Raw genomic sequence first — 23,859 nt, forward strand, 5'->3', positions numbered from 1 at the left:
GGGTATTGTATTTTCATAGTCTCTTCGGATTCCTAAGTGGCTTCCTCAACAACATGGCACTGCCAGAGAACTTTCACTAAAGATATCTGTTTGTTTCCAAGTTCTTTAACTTCTCGAGCCAAAATTTTAACTAGTTCTTCACTATAAGTCATATTAGGCTGTAATTCTATCTCAAACGGAGAAATCACTTGTGAAGGATCTGATCTGTACCATCTCAACATTGATACGTGAAAAATATTTTGAATTTTCCTCAACTCTAATGGTATTCTAAATGATAACCTACGAACTCAATTATCTCAATAATTTCGTACAGACTAATAAATTGCAGACTAAGTTTTCCTTTTCGGCCAAAGCGAAGAACTTTCTTCCAAGGCGATACTTTCAAAAACATTTTATTGCCAACTTGAAATTTGATGTCTTTTATTTTTAAAATGACATACGATTTCTAGCGGTTGGATGCAACTTTCATACAATCCCGAATAACCCTAACTTTATCCTCTGTCTCGCGAATTAAACCTATTCGAGAAATGTATCTATTCTCAACTCAATCCAATACAAAGGAGTTCTGTATTTCTGACCATATAGAGCTCCGTACGACACCATCTTAAGGCTCGGTTGATAACTGTTGTTATAAGAAAACTCAACCAATGAAATAAACTTTCTCTAACAACCTTCAAATTCTAAGACGCAACATCAGAGCATATCTTCTAGTACTTGAATTACCCGTTATGACTGATCATCTGTTTGCGGATGAAAAACTATACTAAATTTCAATCTGGTACCCAGAGCTTTGTGAAGCTTACTTCAAAACCTAGAGGTGAATCGCGGATCGCAATAAAAAATGATAAAAAAACAGAACACCATGCAATATGACAATATCAAAAACATACATTTCAGCCAATTTCTCAAGTGAGTAATTTGTACATACGAGTATAAATTTTCCTTACTTCGTTAACTGATCAACTATAACCCAGATCACATCTTTTTTTTTGGTGTTAATGGTAACTCCATTACAAAGCCCATAATAACCCTTTCCCATTTCCACTCAGGAATCATAATAGGTTGTAACAATCCAGATGGGACTTAATGCTCTGCTTTTACTTGTTGGCAAACAAGGCATTTAGATACAAATTCAGAAACCTCATGTTTCATTCTCAGCCACCAGTACATTTGTTTCAAATCACAACACATTTTTGTACTGCCCGGATGTAACAAATACACACTGCTATGAGCTTCAACTAAGATATCCCGTTTCAACTATGAATTGTCCAGTACACATAATCTATTGCAAAAATATAAATTTCCATCTGCATCAATATTGAAATAAGCTATCTGACCATTTTCAACCATTTTTAATTTAGCCATTAAATTCAAATCATCAAACTACAATTATCAAATTTTCTGTAAAATTAAAGGCTTAACCTTTAACTCGACTAATATGGAGTCGTCATGTTCTAGAATAAGTTGAGCATTCATCTTTTGGAGAGTGAAAAGTGATTTTCGGTTCAAAGCATTAACAACAATGTTCGCTTTGCCTAGATGATAATTTACTATTAAATCGTAATCTTTTAGTAATTCTAACAACCTCTGTTAATGCAAATTCAAATCTTTTTGGGTCATCAGATATTTCAAATTTTTATGATCAGTAAAAATGTGACATATCTCGCAATACAGATAGTGATGCCAAATTTTCAACACAAACACAACTGCAGCTAACTTAAGATCATGAGTCGGGTAATTTTATTTGTCCATTTTAAGCTACCAAGAAGCATATGCGATAACCTTTCCTTCAACATCAAAACACATCCCAAACCATTCAAGGAAGCATAATTAAAAACAATAAATTCTTTACCTGGTTCGAGCTGAGTTAACATTGGTGTCTCTGTGAACGTACTTTTCAACTCATCAAAACTTCTCTGGCATTTATCGGACCTCACATCATTTTTTACTAATCCAAAAAATCTAGCCTGGAATGATCCTAGCTTGCACTTGTAAATTTTGGGATAAAGTTACACAATAAAAAAAACCCCTAGATAGGTCACATTATGTTAGAAAATGTAGTGATCGCATAGAGCACTTACCGCAGCACAAGTATGTGGACTGGAATACTTCTTTATCATCCACAAATCGATTTTCTTTTACAAAGATGCCATGATTTTCCATTTGCACCTCCCATCGCACATTGCACACTTTCCCTCGTATTTCTCCGAATGAGACTTCATGACGTGGTAGTTCACGCCATTCTTGAAGTTGTATCACTTCAGTGTAGCAAGGAAAACATCTTTGTTTGGGTATTACATTCCAACTTCTAGTACCCATACATTTGATGATGAACTTGCATGACCAGGTGTTCTGTGCGGTAGCTGTCGAAACTCTAAACCACCTTCAGTAGATAGGTCTATATTGGTCATGTGGGGTAGAGGTTAATATGCCTTAAATCATGGATCTGGATTCGGAACATTGTTCGAGCCGTCATTGTCAGAACCGTAAGGTTCTGGCTTCGTTGGAATTGGCCTTGGTTCATAAAAAAGTGTCACTTCCGAACCATCCAGACTATACTATTGGATTGGATCCGGGTTTGACTCCGGTCAATCAACTACATTCGCTACCCCTTTTTCCTCACCTACATCTTCTTCCTTGGTTGTATCTTCTTTCTCATTTACGCATTTTTCCTCATATGTGCCTTTATTGTCACCTTCAACCAAGGGGTTCGATGTACTCTCGTCAGACTCGATTGAAAGGAGTAAGTCATCAATTCTTTTGTAACCCATGTGCTTATCGGAATCTACACCGATTCGGTGGCCGGTGTACGTCGATGTCTCACAATATAAGTGCCTCTGCCCCAAGACGTTGATCCACCAAAGTTGAAATTGAACATACTGATTGAATGTCAAGTTCGAGTGTTGAGATTCGGGTTATTCTCATACCTCGACTGGTAGTGGCTACCAAAGTTTAAATTTGTGTCAGAAACTGATGAATGTCTACATTTAAATGTTTTGGGGACATCGTAGTATGAGCTTTGTAACAAGCCAGTGAACCCATTGTACAACCGTATAATAGGATTTTATGCTTTAACTTTAGTTTCAACATTAGCCGCAACGGTGGTCGAAGATGGGCCAGATCCATCAGCATCGACAAAGTCAACATATAACTCTATTACAACATTTTCGCTTGAGCAGTGAAATGTTATGACAACCTCGAGCTTGCCTTTTACATCAAATAGCTTATACCTATATGGGTCAATGGAAGTAAGATATCTGCATTGCAACCTCAAAATTCTTCCCTGGGTCGAAGCTTTAACTTTCTTCCTGATTATAGTCTATAGCTCACGCAATTGAATGGCACGATTGAATGCCAATTCCATGGACTAGGCTCCTATAAATACCACATTGACTTCTGTATTATTGATTTTGACTGTCATAGTAAATAACAGATTTTACTCGTTGACTCATTTAAATATCAATTACGAACTGGATGAGTAGAAGCAAAAAAATTAGTAGATACTTGTCCAAAGAAATACACACAACTATCGCAACTCAACTCTTCGATGTTCGATATAAATTTGTTGCGTGCATAAGTTATGAAAATTTTGTTACTTTAAAATAAAAATAGAACAATGAGAGAGGGAATGCGTGCTTAAAAATCTGTTTCTGAGTACACGCTTTTGTCGAACAATGATGTTGAAACGCAAAGTATTACTCGATAACACGCTTCAGAAGTCATATAATTTCATTAGAAGTATGCTTATTAGGGTATTTTGTGCCTCATAACGTGCTTTAAATATTCAGAAAGATCCTCAGGGTCAGACGCTTTTATTTTTAAAGAAGAAAAGTGTTAAAGAAGGTAAGGAAGCGCACCTAGCTGGACGAGCCTTCTCTAAAAAATAAAAGTACTTGACCCATCGGATTTTTTAGTAGATTTTAAGTACATTTTGAATATATTCATCAAAGATGCTAGTCTTGCGATGCATCTTTGATCATGGGAATTTTCTACTTTACAATCCCACCCAACCTCCGCACCTATAAAAGGAGTCTCTCACTCCATACTTCATGATCCGTCAAATATCTTTTCCCCCAGCCTCTCCATCCCTTCACTATACATCATTTCTCAATGTTAAAAATTTCATTCGTTGATAAAATTTGGATCGTTCGAGGTATTCTTAAGTGGTCGGTGATGCGATATCGCTCTGAGACATACACATTTTATATATCATGCCGAGATGATACCATTACATCTGAAGCCTATCCTGGGGAAGTCAGGTTCCGGGGTGATTTAACTGTGTAAGATCAAGGGTGGAAGTCTACGTAGAAGTCTCAATTGATGGTCATTATGCGATCATGGATTGGGGTATAACGGGGGAGTCGGTTGACCGTCGTTATGCGGCCACAAGCTCAAAATTTTTGAATACCAGGAAATGTTGCTTTATAAATACAATATAAAAATTTGATGGCATAATCATACGGAAAAAACTGTGGGGCTTCCTACTATAATTGGTGTAATTTTTTCTCCATTTCCAGGCAGCCGATACCTTTAACCTTTCTTCTTTTCCAAAGGCCAACATCGTCGTAGACGTAGGAGGACTCTTAGGTGGGGAGCGGCTATTGTAGTGCAGTAAATGTGATGCTCCTTTCGGGGTGACAACGATTGTTGTTATTAAACAACCCATTAATAACTACAACCGTTGTCGCATTGACCCGAGTTTGACCTCTACTATACTGGAACATCCGTTCTCCGCCTGAGAGCCCTTTTGTGTTCACCTCGGTGTCAGCCTTTGAATAAGAATGAAAGGTTAAATATATCAACTGCTTGGAAATAAAGAAAAACAATTACGTTGATTACATCGAAAATCCCCCCGTTTTTCTTTATGATTATAACCTCAATCTTATATATAGTATGTATAAGGCATCATTTACGGGTATCTAAAAAACTTGATTTCGTGACCGCATAATGACCATCAATTGTCCCCTGGTTATACTCGAGCTTGTGACTGCATCATGGCCGCCGACTGGGACCTCCACCTAGACTTCGACCTGTGATCGTATCAAGCACTGTCACCCTAAAACTTTATTTCCTTAAGATGAGTTTCTGAGGTAATGGTCTTATTCCACCATGACATATAAAATGTATGTGTTCTGAGACGCGTTATCACATCCTCAGCCCCTTAAATCTACCTATAAAATTTTGCGATTTCACCATTGAACCCAAACCCTAAATCCTTAAAAATACCTAACCCTAACAAAAACCATACACCTAACAAAATTAAAAAACCCTAACCTTGGGAGAAAGAAGGGGAAAGTGCGTCCAATTAGGAGATCTTTCTGTACAGGTGGCAGGAAAACACGTCTAACTGGGTGAGCTTTGCTGCCAACTGTGTAGAAAGCATGCCCAGCTGGACGCGCTTTCACTTTCTCTTTCAAAAAACGACCTATTTCCCTAAATTAAAAAAATGACCTAAAAAGACAAATAAAAAAATCGTCATATATAGTTAATTTAGCCTACTGTATTATTATTAATTAAATTCAAATTATATGTTTTATTATTATATTATTATATTTTAAATAAAAATATATTTTTCATATGTATAAATAATTGATTAAGTGTGAGTATAGATACATTTAACTTACTTTATATTTCACGCTATAATATTATTATAATATGTAATCCTCCCCTAAATTGTATGTAGTATAACCCACCTCTAAATTGTATGTAGAATTTTTAAAATTAAATAAAACTGATTGAATGAAGAGTTAGTGGCGGAAGCGGTCGGTTTAGTTCCGAACGTCCTATAATTTAATTTTAGTGGTATCGCATCCTTGGCCAACAGCATTCAGCACACAGCTAAACCTTCTCTTCGATCTTAAATCTTCAATTTTCATTCATCTACTCCCTATTTTTCCTCTACCTTTTCTGAGAAGAACATCACCTGCAAAAAAAAAAAAATGCTTTTCTGATATTTCAACCAAGTCCCATCTCACAAACCCTAGTTTATCATTCATATCCTTGCCTGAAGGTTTGAATCATCGCCTATTTTTTTATTCTTTTTTAATTTGATTACTATTTTATGAATATTGAAAACCGAAACTTTAGCCTCAGATTCTCAGTTAACTTTTTGCCTGATTACCTGGGTTATATTTTCGCAGGTAAAACAGTGTAAAAGGGGAGCAGAAAAGTAGAAAATCTTCCTCAATCTGATCATTAGTAGCCGAATCTGCTCTGGTAAGAAGAGGAATTTAAACTTTTTAACTATTTGCTTTGGGAATTTCGGTTTTATTTGGTAATTTATGTGAATTTATGGATTTGATTTTCCTTGTATTTTTTTTGGGTGCATGTGTATTTATGTTTATATATTTTGATGCAAAAGTTGATAAAAGAGAAGCTAACATGGAGTTGGAAATGGATGAATGCAAATTCCAAGTTGGTTTAAGTGGAATAAGGTTTTAAGTGTTTTTAATGGGCGTATTTGATGCAAAATTTAGGGTTTTCAGTGTATTCTTGGAATGGATAGGCCCAATCAACAACAATGGCAGCTTGGTTGTTAAATGTCTGCCATATGTCACAGAACAGTGACATGTAGTTTGCTACGATGTCAGGTAGTTGGAAGGAAAAAGAGAAGAGAAAGACCAGAAATAGGAAAGAATTTAGAGGAAGAACAAGCTATTCTTCATTCGTAATGAGCTCATTACATCGCTGTCCTATATGAGCACGCATTAGATGATGTCGTATCTGAATTTCCAAATAGAAGGGAGCAAGGACAATGCGTCAGTTGGCAAGTAACAGGTGGAGGACAATGTGTCATTTGGCAAGTAACAGCTGGACTAACTAATTATAATTTGCTACTTCAGACCTCGTAACAGTTGTATTCTCTTGTCGTTTTCTTCTATTACTAGTTCTGTGTTTCCCAGCGCCCTTGGCAATTCTGTTGTCCTTTCTTCCTATGTGCTCCACTCATTGCCCTGCTAGTAGTTGCAGCCATCAATTTCATCGCATCATTAGAGTTTGAACATGATGTTGCGTATGTTTTGTTATGGGAAATTAACGTTGAATTAGGGGATTTGATGATTCAGAAAAGGTTTGTAATTCACACTCTTAATTGAAACTTAGGGAAGTGGATAAAGTTCTGGACTTTGTTGCTTCTGTTTCCTGGTAGTATGTATGATTCATCTTAGTTCTGCTCAATGGTTTTATGCGTGATTCAGTTGAGCTGCTTCTTTTATCATCTGGGTATTAATTATGGAAGATCTTTTTGATCCAGTTGCCACTTATGTGTGGCTACTGTCACATAATTTTACTAAGACTCTGATCAGCAGGTTCTGTATGAACGTTCGAGTGTATGATTCTGTCATCAGTACCATATTCATAATAGTTGACTATAAAGTGCTTCGAGTATTCATAAAAGCTGACTTAAAAATTATTCTGTTCTGTTACATTTTCCCAGAATAGTTTAAAATGGCTGGGAGAAACCGCATTCCTCGTGAAGCCTTCAATGACCGGCGTGGATTCCCCCCCGAGAGGTCGTTCTTTCGTGGTCCTCCTCTGCCACAGCCACCTCCTCATCCTGCATTGTTGGAGGAAGAACTTGAAATGCAGCATGCTGAAATTCGAAAGCTTTTGACTGATAACCACAGGCTGGTAGAAGATCGAATGGCTATACAACAAGAGCTTGGGGCTGCAAAGGAGGAAATTCATCGTTTGAATCTTGTCATTGGTGAAATTCGTGCAGAACAGGAACTGCACTCAAGGGGACTTATTGAAAAAGGCTTGAAACTGGAGGCAGATCTTCGTGCAACTGAGCCACTAAAAAAGGAGGCTATGCAACTCCGCTCAGAAGTTCAGAAACTGAATAACGTTAATCAGGATCTAACTGGCCAAGTTCAGACTCTCAAGAAGGATATTACTCGGCTGCAAGCTGATAATCAGCAGATTCCTATTCTCAGAGCAGAAGTTGATGGCTTGCACCAGGAGTTGATGCGTGCAAGGTATGTGACTGAATCTTTTTTACCCTTCTATTTTGAATTCTCTAAAAGAATAAGAGAACTTCTTTTCCATTGAGCATTTAGTTTGCAGCATCACTTATTATCTATCCGATCATATATTCAAATGCAAACTTCAAATTTTATTTCATAGGACTGCTATTGATTATGAAAAAAAGGCAAACATTGAGCTGATGGAACAGAGACAAGCAATGGAGAAGAACATGGTCTCCATGGCACGTGAAGTTGAAAAGCTACGTGCAGAACTTTCTAGCGTGGATGCTAGACCATGGGCTGCAGGTATGACCCATCTCTCTTTTGTCTATCTGGTCAAGGTTTCTTTTTCAAACTTGAGTAGCATGACGGTGGTCATTAAATGTGCTTGATTTTAATTAGTTTTCAGTCCTTTGGCTCAGTCCATGTTCCACACCTTTTTGCATCCTGGATTTCTCTTTTTCCTGTCACCATTCTGATAGGATTTTTTGACCCTTTCCTACCAAGCCCAATTGTACATGATGGATTATATCTGTGAGAAAAGTTCTCAACTGTTAATTGGTCCTTCACATCTTTCTGGGGATCCAATGTACGGTGTACTACACAAATATAGGTCCTCGCTCATCTCGTAAATGCTCACCCTCCAGCCTCCTCTCTTCTTTTCGATCCTGAAGTTCTGTAGGTGGGACCTTAAAGTGAAAAGTCTGAAGTTCAAATGGCTGGGTTCTCTTGTGGACACCATTTAACCTGCATTGATGTTACCTGGATTTTGTCATGGTTGATTCTATAGAAACTATGTTCCCTCTTCCCTTGTTCTCTCCTTGTCTAGAGTTGATAAAATAATGTATTAGTTTATATCGACTCTGGAGATCATTTATTTAATGTTGCTTCTAATCTCAGTTGCTTAATGAATGATTGCTTCAGGTGGACCGTATGGGATGAAATTCAACAGTTCAGAGGGCGCTTTTCCAGCTTCATATGAAGGATATGGGGCTCATCTGGTATTTGTGCTCATCTACTTGTTTGATTTTTTTGTTTGACCATAAAGCTATTACATTAGGATTGTGATTTTTTCGATTAAATTTTCTCGTTACTTAACAGGGTGCTGCTGACAAGGGTCCTTTTTACGGACCTGGCCCTGCTTCTTGGGAGAAGCCACGCATGAATCGTCGCTAGGAAAGTTATTACTTGATGGAAGAAGGCTGACATTGTTACTTCACTTATGAAGTTCAAAATATTGATCAGCATGGAGTTCATCTATGCATGCATGCCGCATCAGTAATATTTATCTTTATAAATTGTTAGTCATCTTGAACTTCTTACATGAGATTCTGTGTTACTTTATGGTAATTGGTAGAGGAGGTGGTACCCCCTTATATATAGACAAGTTCGAAATATGATAATTTGGACTGCTATTGGATCCAATTCTTCATTGCTTCATTGCCAGTTTTCTTTTTCTTTTATCTTTTGGTTGTTTGTTTCTAGATAATTTACTAGCATTGTTGCTTGATTATAACTGTTATTACTTTCAGTAGAAGTGCTGGCCCCTGAATAGGGTGGTTGTCTGAGGGGTGCTTGAAATATATGGCGCTTATGAATGAAGCTTTTGCTTACAACGTTGAACTTGCAAGTTAATTGACATGGTATCGTTTTTATTGATTTGGAAAAATTCCTGGAACTATTTTTGTGCAATAGTATATTTTAGAAGGATGCAATGAAGTTATGCCTAGCTGCAGAAAGATAATGAAATGTTGAATGGCACTCGGATTCTACATTTTAGTTTTGGTTAATGATTTTAGTTAGTAGGTCTTCTTGTGCAGCACTTGATTATCCGTGTATTTTGTTGAGGGTATGTTTTTCTTGAAAATTGAAGCATTGGAATTGGATATTGTTAATCTTGAGTGCACGATGGAAGATAAATAGGGTATATGTATCATGGTAGATGGGGATCTAATCATTTTGAGCATTTACTCTCGGAAGCAGAAATTGATGGGGAGGATATGATTCAACTTGCTTCTGAGGGGTCACTTTATGGACTGTTCAGAGTTGCTCTGTTAAACTTTGCATGCATACTATTCATTCTGAGCTGAATTGAAACCTTGTACCCCTGCGGAATCAGATGTGCAGTTTTGGAATATCCTCAGGAGGTTGAGTTGCGTTTTTTCCACGAATAAAAATTTCTAAGAATGAATTGTTATTTTTTAATTGATATGATATGGATGTTCTGTTAGATAGAGAGAATGATCTCATGCTACAGAAGTAAATCATTTAGGATGTTCAGGAGCTGAACTTTTTTGTGATTTTATTCGCTCTTGTTTCTTCTTGTCCGCTGACAACGTATTGGGCCTGAATATGCTGGTCCTTTGGGAATTCCTCAAGCTCTGGCAGATGGAACAAACTTGCTTCTCAAAGAGAATATCCTTCCATTTAGAGGAAATGGTTTATTCAGTATTGGACCATCTATAGTATCCATAGCAATTTTATTAAGTTTTTCTGTAATTCCTTTTAGCTTTCGCCTTACTTTTGCTGATCTCAATATTAGTATTTTCGTGGATTTCCATTTTAGGTATTGCTACAAGATGTTTGCTGCAAATTTAAGTGGCTTTGAATTTAGTTCATTGGTGTTCTCCTTGCTAGGAAATCTTAAGAGGAGAATCATTTGTCTTTCTTACATTTACGGTAAAGTCCCTTCAGTATCCGTTGCCATACGGTTCTATTTGAAGTTCGGAGGTGCAAGTGTCGTAGGGAATCTTAAAATGGCATGTTGTGTGAGCAGGACTTGTTTGGAAATCATGTTGGGAATGGTTTTCATTTTCTTTTTGGAATATATGACATGGAAAACTGGTGCGGGAGTTCCCCCCCCCCTTATGTTGTCTTGAGATTGTTCTGAAGAGCAGGACCGTTGGTTTGACTTCTAATGGATTTTGACTTGAAGTATCTTGTATAGAGAAAGTACTAATCTTGGTATGGTTTGCAGAATTTCTTATAATTACTTTGATGATTAAAGTGGGTTTTCCCTACTTTGAAGTGTGGGCCAATGTTGACATTTATGCATGCAGTACCAATACTTATCTTGAGTGGTAGTTAACATGTTCTTGTTAGTTTATCAGAATTACAAGAAAGTTTAGCTCACAAAAAACGAACTGAAGTATGGTTCAAATAGTCATTCCTTTGTTTTTTTAAGAGGATTTATGATAGAGTGTGATGGCGTTCTATATTTGAGGGATTTCTAGTATTAAGCTGATGCAGTGAATCACAATGTCTTACACAGTGAAAAGGGTTTAGTTTTTGGAGTATTCGTTAGTTATTGGACGCTTTGCCATAAATGGCCCGGTGCCATTGATATATCCTTTCAAAACACACATGGTAGTTGAATAAAAAAATCACCGCTCCTTAATGGGATGAAGCATTGTTTTCAATTCATCCTTTAATTTTCATAGCCATGGTCTGTAGTTTTATGCCATGTTCCCAGCATCATCTGCAGCTTGTTCTGGTGCAACTCTACTGCTCAGCTATCATTATTGTTCAGCAAATTTATTCAGTGGTCAACATATCCCAGCCACCTATGAAATTACAAGTGGCTCTTTTATGCATCGACCTGACACTAAAAATATCTCAAGGATGATGGGCATGCCATGTGGAAGAGGCTGACTACTGTTCTTTACTTTATAGTAGGCAAGTTTTCTGTCTTTGCTATATGAGTTCCATGGATCTTCAATTTGATGTTTGTTTTTCGTTGATTTTACCTGCCACGTGTCCTTGATTTCATTCTCTTAATTTGGCATATCCTGCTTTATATAGATAGACCTATCTGCTAATGCTCACATCAAAGCTCATTATTGGTATTGATCAATTTGGGATTAGTGGTTATAGTTTTGTTTTATTTTTATTATTATTATTTTATTTGGGCTAATTATGCAAACCCCCTATGGAATATAGTGGTTATATGACACTATGGTTGCAAAGAAAGTTTTTAGCCTGTTTTAACACAAATATCATTCCTAGTTTTTTAGCATTTGTATCTCACATTGGTTGGGTTAGGTTTCTGGTTGATCAAGTTAAGAGTTAAACAAATGGGAATGCTCATTTTCCAAGGGTTTTGATGAAGTTAAGGTCCTGCAAACAAAAGTTTCAAAGACCTATTGTGATATCAGGCTCTTTTTGTAACAGTATGTGTTGAAATATACCTTTGGATGTGCCAGATTTAGTAATCTTGGATTGGCAGTGGAAAAACATCTTAAGTGCTCGAGGATGATGATAGATGTTAGGTTGAATGTTTCCAGATTTTTATGATTCACTTGAAAGTACATACTTTGTAATTAAGATAGTCATCAATACTTGGTGTAGAATTTATATATGGTGTAAAAGGGAAGACAAATGGTGTCACTGCTGAGGATGGGTTGTTTCTCTTTGCTATTTAAGTGGGAAGGAGGTTGCAAAGCAACAATCTATGAGGTTATCTATGATTAACTAGAGATGTACATCTGACGTCATATATAATATCCTTTTATTCTTAATGAGATTTACATCCAAATCATTTTGTTTTAAATTTTTTTATAGTTAATCACTGCACTGATAGGACAAAGTATTTGTTTTATACTACATACTAAGTATGTTTAGTGTGGAATTGGCTGGATGAAACGGATTGAAAGGATTTTCCTGAATATACAATCTCATTCAACAATAGTTACCTTAGTTTTGGGATTATCTTTCCTGTGCCATTGTGGAAATTTGTAGGAAAGTACTATGTCTACTAAAATTTTGCTTGAGCACTGAAGTTGGGTTAACGTTATTGTGGATTTGCTATTTGCTTCTTGGGGCCAGCCTCGAATTGTTAAATGTAGTCATCTTGTAAGTCAGATGCATACATGATGTAGAGGTAGAGACAGGAGAAGATGTGATTCTCGGGCTGCTACACTGCTGACAAGTTCTTTTTTACCAGTTAATAAATGATTGTAATTTTATGTAGATCACTTTGGTGGTTAAATAGAATTGGTTCCTTTTTACTCGTAATCTAGAGAAGTACATATTTGATCGACAACTTTCCTTACAATTAATATTGATATTTCAAATTTTAGATTCTTCCTAATATTTTCCTTTTTATGTTTGCAAACAGGAAACTGGTATGCCTCGTGCAAAAAGATGCAGAAAGAAGATTAGTTAAATCTTGCATGAAATTGAGGAAATATGAATGAGGTAAAGTTACATCATTACATGTGCTTTCAGACAAAATTGGAAGAAAATGAACCCCCATCCCACACCCCCCCGCCCCTCCCAAAAAAAAAAAAAAATTGTGTGCATTTGTGTGAGTTAATTGGTAGATCTGCGTTTCAATCCTAAATGGAGATGCATGGAACTTTGTTGTATGTTTTTTTTTTTTTATCCTTTTGGGGTGCTGTGCTGGTAGGGTTGTCAATCGTTTCTTTAGCCAATAACCTCACCTCCATCCCCTTTCCATTTTGGTATCTCCTGCAATCTTTACCGACATCAGGACATTATCATATAAGATTGTTTCGCAGCCAGCATTGCCATAAATATAGTTTTACTACTCTGGTTAGATGGATTGTCTTACCTGCCCAGAACATGCTAACATCTCCTAACGTTTTTGTTAGTGGTTCTTCTGGGAGATATTCTGAAACTTGTATTCTGAAAACCTTTGAAATTAAAAATAACTTTCTATTTTGAGAGAGAAGTGTTTCTCGACGCTAATTACTAACAAATACCAAATAACTAGTTGCATTTGTTAAATACTGGAAGGAAAGTAGTCTCTCCATGATAGTAGTGTAGGTCATAGCTATTACGAATTTTCCTTCTTTAATTGTTCTTGTGTGAGTAACAGATATGGTCTCATGCTCCATGATTAGCACTTGAATTCATGAACTGCACAAGGTTGGTGTCATGTCTGTACTCTATTGTTGCAACTTGATTACTAAAAGTAGACCTGACTACCTGTATATTTGTGTTATGTTCATATTATTATTATTATTAATTTTGAAAGACATTATTATTATTATTAGTATTGTGTTATTATTGTGTTTAAATTGTTACGTATTTAATACAAAATTTGACATGTCAAAAATTTGCATTTTATGTATTGTTTTCGTGTTTGTGTTTTTTGGTCATCATGTGTCGTGTTATCTTTTCACGTCTCATCGTGTTCCACGTGGTGTTCATGTTCGTCTAATCTTGTATGAGATTTTCTGATCTAACTGAAACTTATTTAAATATAACTTTAATTTGAGACTTTGTGTCCCTTAGCTCTCTTGTTAACAAAAGCCATGAAGCTTTTGTGTTTTAACCTCAAATTCTCAAAATATGATTTAAAAAAAGAACATAATCTTATGTTTATAAAATAACATAAAAAACCATATATTTTATAATTGGGCTTTCCTACCTTGTTTATTTAGTGCTGTACATGGCAAATGAAAGATTCAGTGTTTTAGTACCGTAAAACAGACTAATTGCATTAGGCAATCACTACGATAATTGTAATTTCAAATCAGAGCGATACATTGCAGTATTCTTTTTCAATTTCAAGTTCTTTCCTTGGAGCCCAATTTTTATTTTTGTTCTTTCATAACAAATAAATTACATGGTTACAATTTAGGGGTGAGTTGGATTTTCAAATTCAGCCATATGTAAAATTCTTTACATCTAGGTTGTAAATACCGGTGGTAGCACTTTGGATCGTCTTCCTTTGACTGGTGTATTCGTGTCTGGGAAATTCCCATCACCGCCAACAACATCCTCAACCAAACCATCGACTGTGACATTAACAGGGTAAGTGACAAGGTGAACTCCTTCCATGTCCGCTACGTCTTCATTTGCATAGATTTGCCACATTTGGTCACCTACTGAACGTATTTTTTGCACGCATTCCAGGCTCTGCGGCTCCATGAGTATGTCATCAGCAAGTCCGGTATGCTCATACCATAAGGCCATTCGATAATCATGGATACTTCTAGGAGTTGCAGAATTGATTTCAGGATTCCCCGGTGGCAACTGATAGCATCCGATTGCAATTTCTGTGTCTCGTTGACCGTCCATGGATCTTTGGTTCACATTGGCGGATCCTATCAGAATGTATAAATCATCCACTGCAAGTTGCAACGACCATGGTTAATATTGAATCAAGATTGTCCTCTTGATACTCAATACACCCAACTAGACCAGCCTGACCTTGGATAAGGTCTTTCATATGTCGGATATGTCTGGTCCAATCCAATTTTAATTAATTTTATTTAGCTTTCACTATGGAATTTAAGGATACTATTACAAAATCAATGTATTGTATTTAATATTAAACGAATAGCAAATGAAGGCATGATGGGTGGGTTTGGATTGAATCAAAATTCTGAAAAAAAGTATAAATAAATAAAAAAAGTATAAAATAAATAAAATAAATAAAAAAAAGTATAAATAAATAAAGTATAAAAAAAGTATAAAATAAGAAACGTACTGGTATTACCTATCATCACCTTGGAGTGGACATAAACCATGAACCTCCTATGCTTTTGCGCCTTCCAGTATTGTGTGGAAGGGTGAGGGGATTGTGGAGGAACGAACTCTTCTTTGCTCTCCTTTTCCCTATTTGCAAGACAAAAGATGTTCAAGTAATCACAGGGGTGTTCTTGTCCACCGCTTTCTTTTATGGCTTCACTAATCAATCTATACATCATTTCCATTGTTTGCCTTGTCCAATGCAGTATATCATGTACCGGTTCGCTCTCAGGCACTCCTTCAGGCCACATTGGTATCAATATATACACTGCAAACCTCTCTTTCGCTTTGATTTTGCTTGCCACTTTAAGTGCAATCTCTATTGGAATCAAGTTTCTACACCCTGACTTCTTATCTTTATCCCATAAATGACACCCCCCTATGAAATATTGATTTTCTATATATATGAATCTGTCAGCTCGCCTTATTGCTTCTACGTATGCTTCATGGATGCTTTGCTCCACAGTTAAGTTTTTAGACAATTGGTTCGTCGACACATGGTCGATTGATCTAAAAACTTGTACCTTCCAATTCCGGTCGTCACTCTCGTCAGGGTTGCTTGAAGAAAAGGGCTGTCGTATGAGATTGGGTATTGAGTTTATAGGCGGTAATAAAGAAGGGTCACATTGCTTATTCCAGCGTTGCTCGAAATTGGCAAGCACATCCCAAGCTGCTTCCCCAGTGATACATGCGTGGGCGTCATGCCATGGCTCCCTTGGCCCTCCTTTGTGAAGGCTAGCCCCTGAGATGTTGGTTTGATAGAAGTCGAAACAATGAGATTCCATGTTAAGTGTTCGAAACAACGAATGTTGTTCGGTGTCGTATCGGCCGTCACAGAGATCAACTCCACCGACAAAGCTCATGATTTCTCTGTCGTTGATCAACGAACCGTGGGCGGCTCTGGTATCAACTGTCACGGTCTTTTGATGGTGAGCAAAGAGTGTGGGGAACTTATGGTGCAGTCTTGGGCATAATTTGCATACAACTTTGGTGTGTTTGAAATATGCAAAAGCGTCTTCATCATGCGTTCTCATTACTCCTTGGTTCTTGATAAATGGTAAGGAAGTTTCATCGTTCCAAAGCATGATCCTCACTGCTACACCTTCTTCAGCTTTTCGTTTCAACAATTCACCAAGCTTTACCCCTCTTGCATGTGGAATACTTGTTTCAGGATCCCGGACCTGTTTTCGAAAACATTATAGAGTAAATTCTGATTTCATGTTGTTCTCAACAATGATAATCTGAGAAGAAAAAGAACAAAAGAAAAAAAAGGATTGATGTTTTGAAATACCAAAGCCATATTTGGATTGAAAGACCAGCCCGCAATGTAAACCAAATGTTTAGCACCCTCAATGGCCTTATATACATCCTCCCACAGTTTTGTTGGAGCAGAAGAGAAGGAAGAAAATGGAGGCTGAAAAGCTGAGGTATGGTGGACGTCTTGATAAAGCTTCACGTTGCAATTGGAGCGTTGAGGAAAAGTAGCGTTTCTAAGCCCCTGGAATCCTCCACTGTCAATCACTCTTCCCCATGATGGTTCAAACTCCGCTGGTTTGAACCACAACATGAACCTCAGCTTTACTTCTGGGCTGGTTTTACCATTTTCAAGTTGGAGAGGAAAGAAGCCATTGATCAAACTTGAGTCCTTTAGTATTTGCCTTGCCTGGATGCTGAATTTGCCTAAGATGGAACACTTTGTTTTCATTGTAATGGTGACGATTGAATCAGGTGGGTGAGCACACAGAATTTGAAATGTTTGGTTCCATACACGATCTCGTTCCAGGGTTGTCTTTGCTACCTTCTTATTCTCCAGCTTGATCGTTACGTAGGTTGGCTTTCCATTTGCAACCATACACTTCAAAACAAGCAAACAAACTTGTAAGTTTGTAAAGGACATCAAAATTATTGTGATCATCGTGGAAATTAATAAAACCAAAACAACTTACATTGAAGGGAAATGAAGGTGTGTAAGGTGTTGCTTCAAAGATGGAGGCTTCAAGTGTTCCATGGAGGAACTTTTGCTTACTCTCCATTGCTATGATCCTCCAAATTAAAACAAAGAGAGATGGATGAAGAAGCTTAAAAAGGTCAGTTTTGTTTTTTAAGATGGGATATGTATTTTGGGTATGCCCATCTTTGAGTATTTAAAGGTATAGGGTGACATCGAAATGGAAACTTGCCTTGGAGAAACTTGTGAAATTCCCCATTACTAATCCTCGAAGTCTTTGACAAGTTTTTCTCTTCAAGTTGAAGTTACTTAAAACTCAAATCACAAGTTGAATATTTAACAATTTCTTCTTTCATTTAGACGTATGTATCTCTATACAAACATCTGTTTTGTATGGTATAGTGATATTGAACGACTTGAATATAGGAATTGTGAGAAAGAGGAAACATCATTTTCACCCCTTATTGTTCAACTTTTTCGGAAATACGGCATGTGATGCAAAGAGAAAGTACACCAACATATTAAGGGTGACGAAAGATGATTTCGCTTTAATAGTTGTTTTGGACAAATTAGTGGAAATGATAGTTACATTATAATACTTTAAGCTTCAAACATTATGTTCAATTTAAATTATTATTAAATCAATAAAAATTTGTTATGAATATCTTATTAAGTGGATGTCCATCAAGATCAACATAAGTTTTGATGTACTTTAAATTCTAATAGTCATTAGAAGTACATCTCTACTTCATTTATACTTCTTATGCCTATAAATAGAGATTTTGGAGAAGCTTTGTAAATATCCCCATTGATCAATAAAATACATTCTTTATCACTTCCCACATTTTCATTGTTCTTTACTCTCTATCTAATTTATTTTATAACACGTTATTAGTACGATTCTATTTTAATTGTTTTTCTCCATAAGTCACAACAATATCCCAAAATTTACTATTGCCGATTGCCTCTTAGAGCTGTTGCTATTTTAATTGAGGCCTGCGCACTATGGGTAATCATTAGAGCCTTTAACCTCTCAGGTACACATGAATCTCTAAATTTTTTTATGCCCTTTTATGCAAAGAAATTTATATAATCCTTACGTGGTATGTTTTTCTCTTTTGTTGATTGGTTTTTTGTAAAATTATTTTATGAAAAAATATTATTAATTTAAGGTTTCTTTTAAACTAAGATTCTTTTATTAAATTATAGTATGTATGATATTTGGATGATTAAAATTTTGATGATTCAAATGTGCTCCTACGATAGCAATATCATGAATTTTTTTACTTATGATTTAACAAAAGTTTTTAACCATGAAACCTAACCATTCCACAAGAGAATGTAATAATATGTAATAAATTGAAAAACATAATCTTTAATGTGGATGTAGTAAATTGGACTATAATAATAGTCATGGGGATTGTCGTAATAAATTTTCTCACCACCGAAGTGAAAAATGAAGAAAACAAGAAAAGAACAAGAATTTCCAAGAACTTTTTAAGAATAGAGACAATTTATTTATGAAGAGTCATTGGTTATGTACCTATTATACACTTGGAAAATAAGATCAACTTTCAAAGTTTACTATTAATAGATTTTGATTGGATTCAAAGTCTACTATTGAAGTTTAATTTCCTTACTTTTTATCGTCAAGACTCAACGTAAAACAAAAAAAAAGGGTATGTTTTAAATATTAAATCAACTTGATATATGATTTAAATATTTTGATATGGTCTTCTTTTAAGTTTTAATTACATGTGTTACATATTGTTTTAAGCATCTCATTTGTTCATGAAAATGAATATTAACTGATTTATTTATATCGCTATAGTAGATTTTATAATTAAATAATATATTTGATTAAAACATATCTAGTATGCAAATTTATGTTAACAAACTAATGAATTTTATGGTTATTTAGATTTGATTTAGTTCAAGAATTGTTAAAGGTAGTAGTTCATACGTTTTATATTATTCCATTTGTTAATTATTTAGAGAAATAACATGAGCAATTGTAAATGAAAAGTTCTATGAGCTTGAATGGTTTGATTTTGGATTAAATTTCATGCATGTTTATGATGATGGTTATGGAAAAAAAAATTGCTAGTTTTCATTATGTCATATCTTTATGTTTGAGATGTGACGTTTATTGATATATTTAGTATAGACTTGTTTCTATACATGACCTAGGCAGTTATTATTGGTTGTTAACTGATTATGCAAAACTCTTGTTAAAATGGTTTTAAAAGTATTTTGAATCAAACTCAGGACTTTTCGCATCCGAAGCGAGAATCATACCACTAGACCAAATGCCTTACATTTAAAGATTTTGGCATATTCCTTGAAGCGAATATTGCATATAATTATTTGGAAACTATATTTATTGACTTAGTGACATTATAAACTTCACATTGATTTAGACATTTCCAGTAGTAAATGTCACAATAGTACTTATATGTTGATACAAAGTAAAATGAATAATAGTAAAATTATCAATTTGTTGCAATTTAGTACAATTGAAATACATGTTAAAGTAAACTAGAAGTTTACTGATACAAATGCATTTACTACTTAGCGTGACCAGTTAGACCATCCTGGATCATATATGATGCGAAAATAAATTGAGAATTCATATGAACATTCATTAAAGAACTAGAATATTTTTATGATTGAAATAATTCTCATTTGTTGCTTGTTCTCAATGAAAATTGATTGTTAGAAACTCACTAGCTAAAGTTGAGATTTAATGTCTTGCATTTCTGAAATGAATATGGGCCCATTCATCCACCATGTGGATGGTTTTGATATTATATGATTTTGGTAGATGCATCTACAAAATAATCACATATGTGTTATCAACTTGCAACTTGTCATTTGCAAGATTGCTTGTTTAAATAATTAATTTCAGATCATGCAATTAAGACAATTCATCTTGCTAATACTAATGAGTTTATATCTCAGTCTTTTATTGATTGAGTTTGAATAACTTTTGTAAAAGTTTGTTATTTATGCGCATAATGGTTTAAAGAAATTATTGATTGAACGCCTCTGATTAATGTCTAAACCAATATTTATGAAAACTAAACTTCCTATTTCAACATGAGATTATGTTGATTTACGTGTTGTACGCATCAATCCAATAAGTCATAAATACTCCCCATTATAAGTGGTTTTTGATCAAGAGTTAAATATTTCTCATCTTTGAATTTTTGTATGTGCGTATATGTTCCAATTACTCCACCACAACACACAAATATGAGTGAATCCTCAAAGAAAGTTGGGAATATATATTAATTACAAGTCTCTTTGTATTATTAGATGTTTTGAATGTATTGGAGATTCAATTATGACATGATTTTTGATTACAATTTTGAGTCGATAGTTTTCCCGACATTAGGGGAGAGAAATAATAACTTGCAATGAGTTAGAGGGAGAGTAATTTGAACCAGAAGTTCAATAAGGATAACTCATTATAAGTTAACTGTCAGATGTATTTACAAACTTAATGAGAATAACCAAGTTAATATTTTAATTTGAATCAAAGTCCCAGTAGGACAATCAGTTAGAATAAATAATAGATTAATCGGTTCTAAAGATAAAAAATCTTTTAGATGGTCAAATAGTGGATGCGGGTGCTCCAGAAGAGACTAAAGACATAACTAATAAGTAAAACTCCAGAAGAGATGCACGTACCTAAAACTGAATTTTAAAATAACGAAAATAAGAGATCTTGATAAGCTATGTCAATTCGAGAAAATGTGGAACCGAATAATAAAAGTGGTCGACAATGAATTTGCATGCAATATTATTATTGAAATAATGAAATAAAAAGAGGATCTTGATATAGATATGAAATGAATTGATTGAAATAGAAAGACGCAACTAAAGTCCAATTAAATTCGTGGAGTTTTTGGACCAATAGTCCAAATATCTAAAGGTATAAAGCTAGTAAGGGTGCAAATGAAGTAGTTTTGCAAAAGCGAAATAAAAATATGAAGTTTTTTGCTAAGTCTTGGCATTGGTTATAAAAAGATATAATATTCTTTTGTGGTGGATGCAATAACCTTTAGATATATTATTTTAACAATTCATAAAATATTTAACTTTCATCTAATGGTTGTTACAACCTTTTATTAACCATTATATAGTAAAGTTTATATTAAAATCCTTGAAGGACTTAGGATGCTAGAAGCATATTGAAATTCTCGAAATTGTTCATTTATATGAATTGAAATAATTTGAACATATGTGGTAAATAGTAGTTGAAGGAGGATTATAAAATGATCCAAAATACCTATTTGTGTTTTTATAAAAGAATTATGATTAAAGTTTGCTATGATTATTGTTGAAACTCTTGAAGAGATCAAAATATATTTCCCCAAAATTTTCCCTCACTCATGACTTTCAAAAGAATGGTGATATAAATGCTTAGCAAGTATATTCAAATAGTCATTTGAAATACTAGTATTCAAGATTGAATACGTAGAATATGAGAAAGTAGGTGATGTTTTCATGATAGGGAGTAAATACGCGTTGTACTATTTTTCCCTTAATCGAGGTTTTGTCCCATTAGATTTTCTTGGTAAGGTTTTTAATGAGGCAACATATTATGCGTATTATAGATATGTGTACTCTTTTTCCTTCACTAGGAATTTGTTCCCACAGGATTTAACGAGGCACATTATCTACCAATGGACATCCAATGGGGAGTGTTATGAATATCTCATTAAGTGGATGTTCATCAAGATCAAGATAAGTTTTGATGTACTTTAAATTCTAATAGTCATTAGAAGTAGATCTCTACTTCATTTATATTTCTTATGCCTATAATTAGAGACTTTGGAGAAGTTTTGTAAATATCCCCATTGATCAATAAAACACATTCTTTATTGCTTCCCACATTTTCTTTGTTCTTTACTCTCTATCTATTTATTTTATAAAAAAATATTTTTTCTCTTAATTTTATCGATGAGTTTTGGGATTATAGGAATGGGTGTATCAAGAAAGCCTGTTGACTTGGGTTATAATGTTCCTCGAACTTAATTGATGAATTGTTTATTATTTCATGAATGAAAAATTTTCCTTCAAAATAAATAAATAAATAAAAATTAATTTTTTAATTTAGTTTTAAAACATTAATTAATTTAAACCTCTACTATGCACCAACATAAAATGTATCTTCATCTACTATAAATATCTCTTGGAGCAAAAGAAAAACTTAACACATGAAACAAAGAAACTTTAAGTCATCAAGATTGGTATAATTAATTACATTGACTATTGTTTAAGAACTAAAACATATTTTTATTTAATTACATATTGTTTAACAAATGTTATATTAAAAAATTCGTAGAGAACGAAGAACATAATAATATTAGGAAATAAACAACAATTATATATGAGAAAACAAAAGGATTACAATAGAAATGTGATGATGACAAAATAAATAGCTTCAACTTTTGTTCGAATATATGTATGATTTTTATATGGCAAGGAATTTTATTTATATGATTGAGATTACAAATTTTTGTAACATGTGTGACTCTCGTTATATGATTAATTCAAAATTTACTATTTATATTAAAAATTAATTTTAACTAAAATTTATTATTGGTATTTCTGTTTTTTTTTAAATTTGGAGGAAAAAAAGTAGGATTGTTTGAACTCAAGCTCTCATGCCTATAATACGGTACTCTTGGCACTAGGCCAAAAAGTTATTGAATATATACAAAAAAATTAATTAAAATATAATTAATCAAGTTTTATATAAGAATTATACTGGCTCATGGCCCAGATTGTGGCCTTATTTAAACTTTTTTTTGAGCTCATGTTCAAATTTGATCCGTTTAGCTATATTTATTTTACTATTCATGTACTAATAATTTTTTAAGGAAAAAAAAAGAAAAAAAAGTAAAACATAATCAAAGCAAACAAGGAAAGGATTAGTAAGTCCCAAGCCAACATGTTCATCCCATACACCCGATCCTAGAGTCTTTAATCCTCATTAGCATATTCAGCGCAAACATTTTAACGAGAGACCAAAAATAAAAGTAGAAACAAAAGTAACATCCCATTTAGAGTGGTTTGCATATAATGAGGCCACCTTAGCACGCGAATGAGCCGTCTTATTTGCATTCCTACCAGTCCAACAGAAGGACAAGTGCTGAAATTGCACCTTTAGCGTTCAACAGTCATGAACTAACATACCAACTATTGAAACATCAGTTGAGAGATTTAATAAATCATTCACCACCGTCAAACAATCCGATTCAAGAACGACATTATTCATATGAATTGATTTCAACCACAAAAAAGTCTTGCGAATGGCAAAGGCCTTTGCTAAGCAAGGCCTATAGAGCACCTTCTCAAACTCAAAGAAACCTCTCACCGATGACGATAGCAATCTCGGATGATGGTCGCAAAGCCAAAAACACTTGCATGTTCAAA

At 34.6% G+C, this 23,859-nt stretch overlaps 2 protein-coding genes across 6 annotated transcripts; one reads left to right on the forward strand and one right to left on the reverse strand.

Moving 5' to 3' along the window:
- Nucleotides 1-5,731: 5,731 nt before the first annotated feature.
- LOC105788002 (protein FLX-like 3) lies at nt 5,732-15,269 on the forward strand. 5 transcript variants are annotated; one of them, XR_001131779.2, is made up of 9 exons: nt 5,733-6,010; nt 6,141-6,216; nt 7,436-7,976; nt 8,125-8,270; nt 8,889-8,965; nt 9,066-9,264; nt 13,081-13,160; nt 14,572-14,744; nt 14,847-15,269. XR_001131779.2 is itself a non-coding variant. In XM_012614663.2 (6 exons), exons 3-6 carry the CDS (start codon nt 7,447-7,449, stop codon nt 9,138-9,140), a joined length of 828 nt encoding a protein of 275 aa, XP_012470117.1. In that variant the 5' UTR covers nt 5,733-6,010; nt 6,141-6,216; nt 7,436-7,446; the 3' UTR covers nt 9,141-9,404. The 5 variants fall into 5 exon arrangements, 1 of the variants encoding a protein (XP_012470117.1); XR_001131782.2 differs by having other exon boundaries at nt 14,623-14,744; XR_008192071.1 differs by having other exon boundaries at nt 5,732-6,010; nt 7,441-7,976; nt 13,081-14,744.
- Nucleotides 14,537-17,562, reverse strand: LOC105788001 (phospholipase D alpha 4). The gene is made up of 4 exons (XM_012614661.2): nt 17,411-17,562; nt 16,756-17,319; nt 15,433-16,645; nt 14,537-15,061 (listed from the first exon to the last, which is right to left on the reverse strand). Exons 1-4 carry the CDS (start codon nt 17,495-17,497, stop codon nt 14,619-14,621), a joined length of 2,307 nt encoding a protein of 768 aa, XP_012470115.1. The 5' UTR covers nt 17,498-17,562; the 3' UTR covers nt 14,537-14,618.
- Between the last annotated feature and the right edge of the window lie 6,297 nt (nt 17,563-23,859).

Source organism: Gossypium raimondii, chromosome 2 (assembly GCF_025698545.1).
Source record: "Gossypium raimondii isolate GPD5lz chromosome 2, ASM2569854v1, whole genome shotgun sequence".
Taxonomy (NCBI): domain Eukaryota; kingdom Viridiplantae; phylum Streptophyta; class Magnoliopsida; order Malvales; family Malvaceae; genus Gossypium; species Gossypium raimondii.

Coding starts and splice junctions, on each gene's coding strand:
- LOC105788002 (XM_012614663.2), top strand. CDS start 7,447: ATGGCTGGGAGAAACCGCATTCCTCGTGAAGCCTTCAATGACCGGCGT. Junction 7,977..8,124: donor CAGGAGTTGATGCGTGCAAG/GTATGTGACTGA, acceptor TTTATTTCATAG/GACTGCTATTGATTATGAAA. Junction 8,271..8,888: donor TGCTAGACCATGGGCTGCAG/GTATGACCCATC, acceptor TGATTGCTTCAG/GTGGACCGTATGGGATGAAA.
- LOC105788001 (XM_012614661.2), bottom strand. CDS start 17,497: ATGGAGAGTAAGCAAAAGTTCCTCCATGGAACACTTGAAGCCTCCATC. Junction 17,320..17,410: donor CACCTTCATTTCCCTTCAAT/GTAAGTTGTTTT, acceptor CTTGTTTTGAAG/TGTATGGTTGCAAATGGAAA. Junction 15,062..15,432: donor CCACTCCAAGGTGATGATAG/GTAATACCAGTA, acceptor TGCAACTTGCAG/TGGATGATTTATACATTCTG.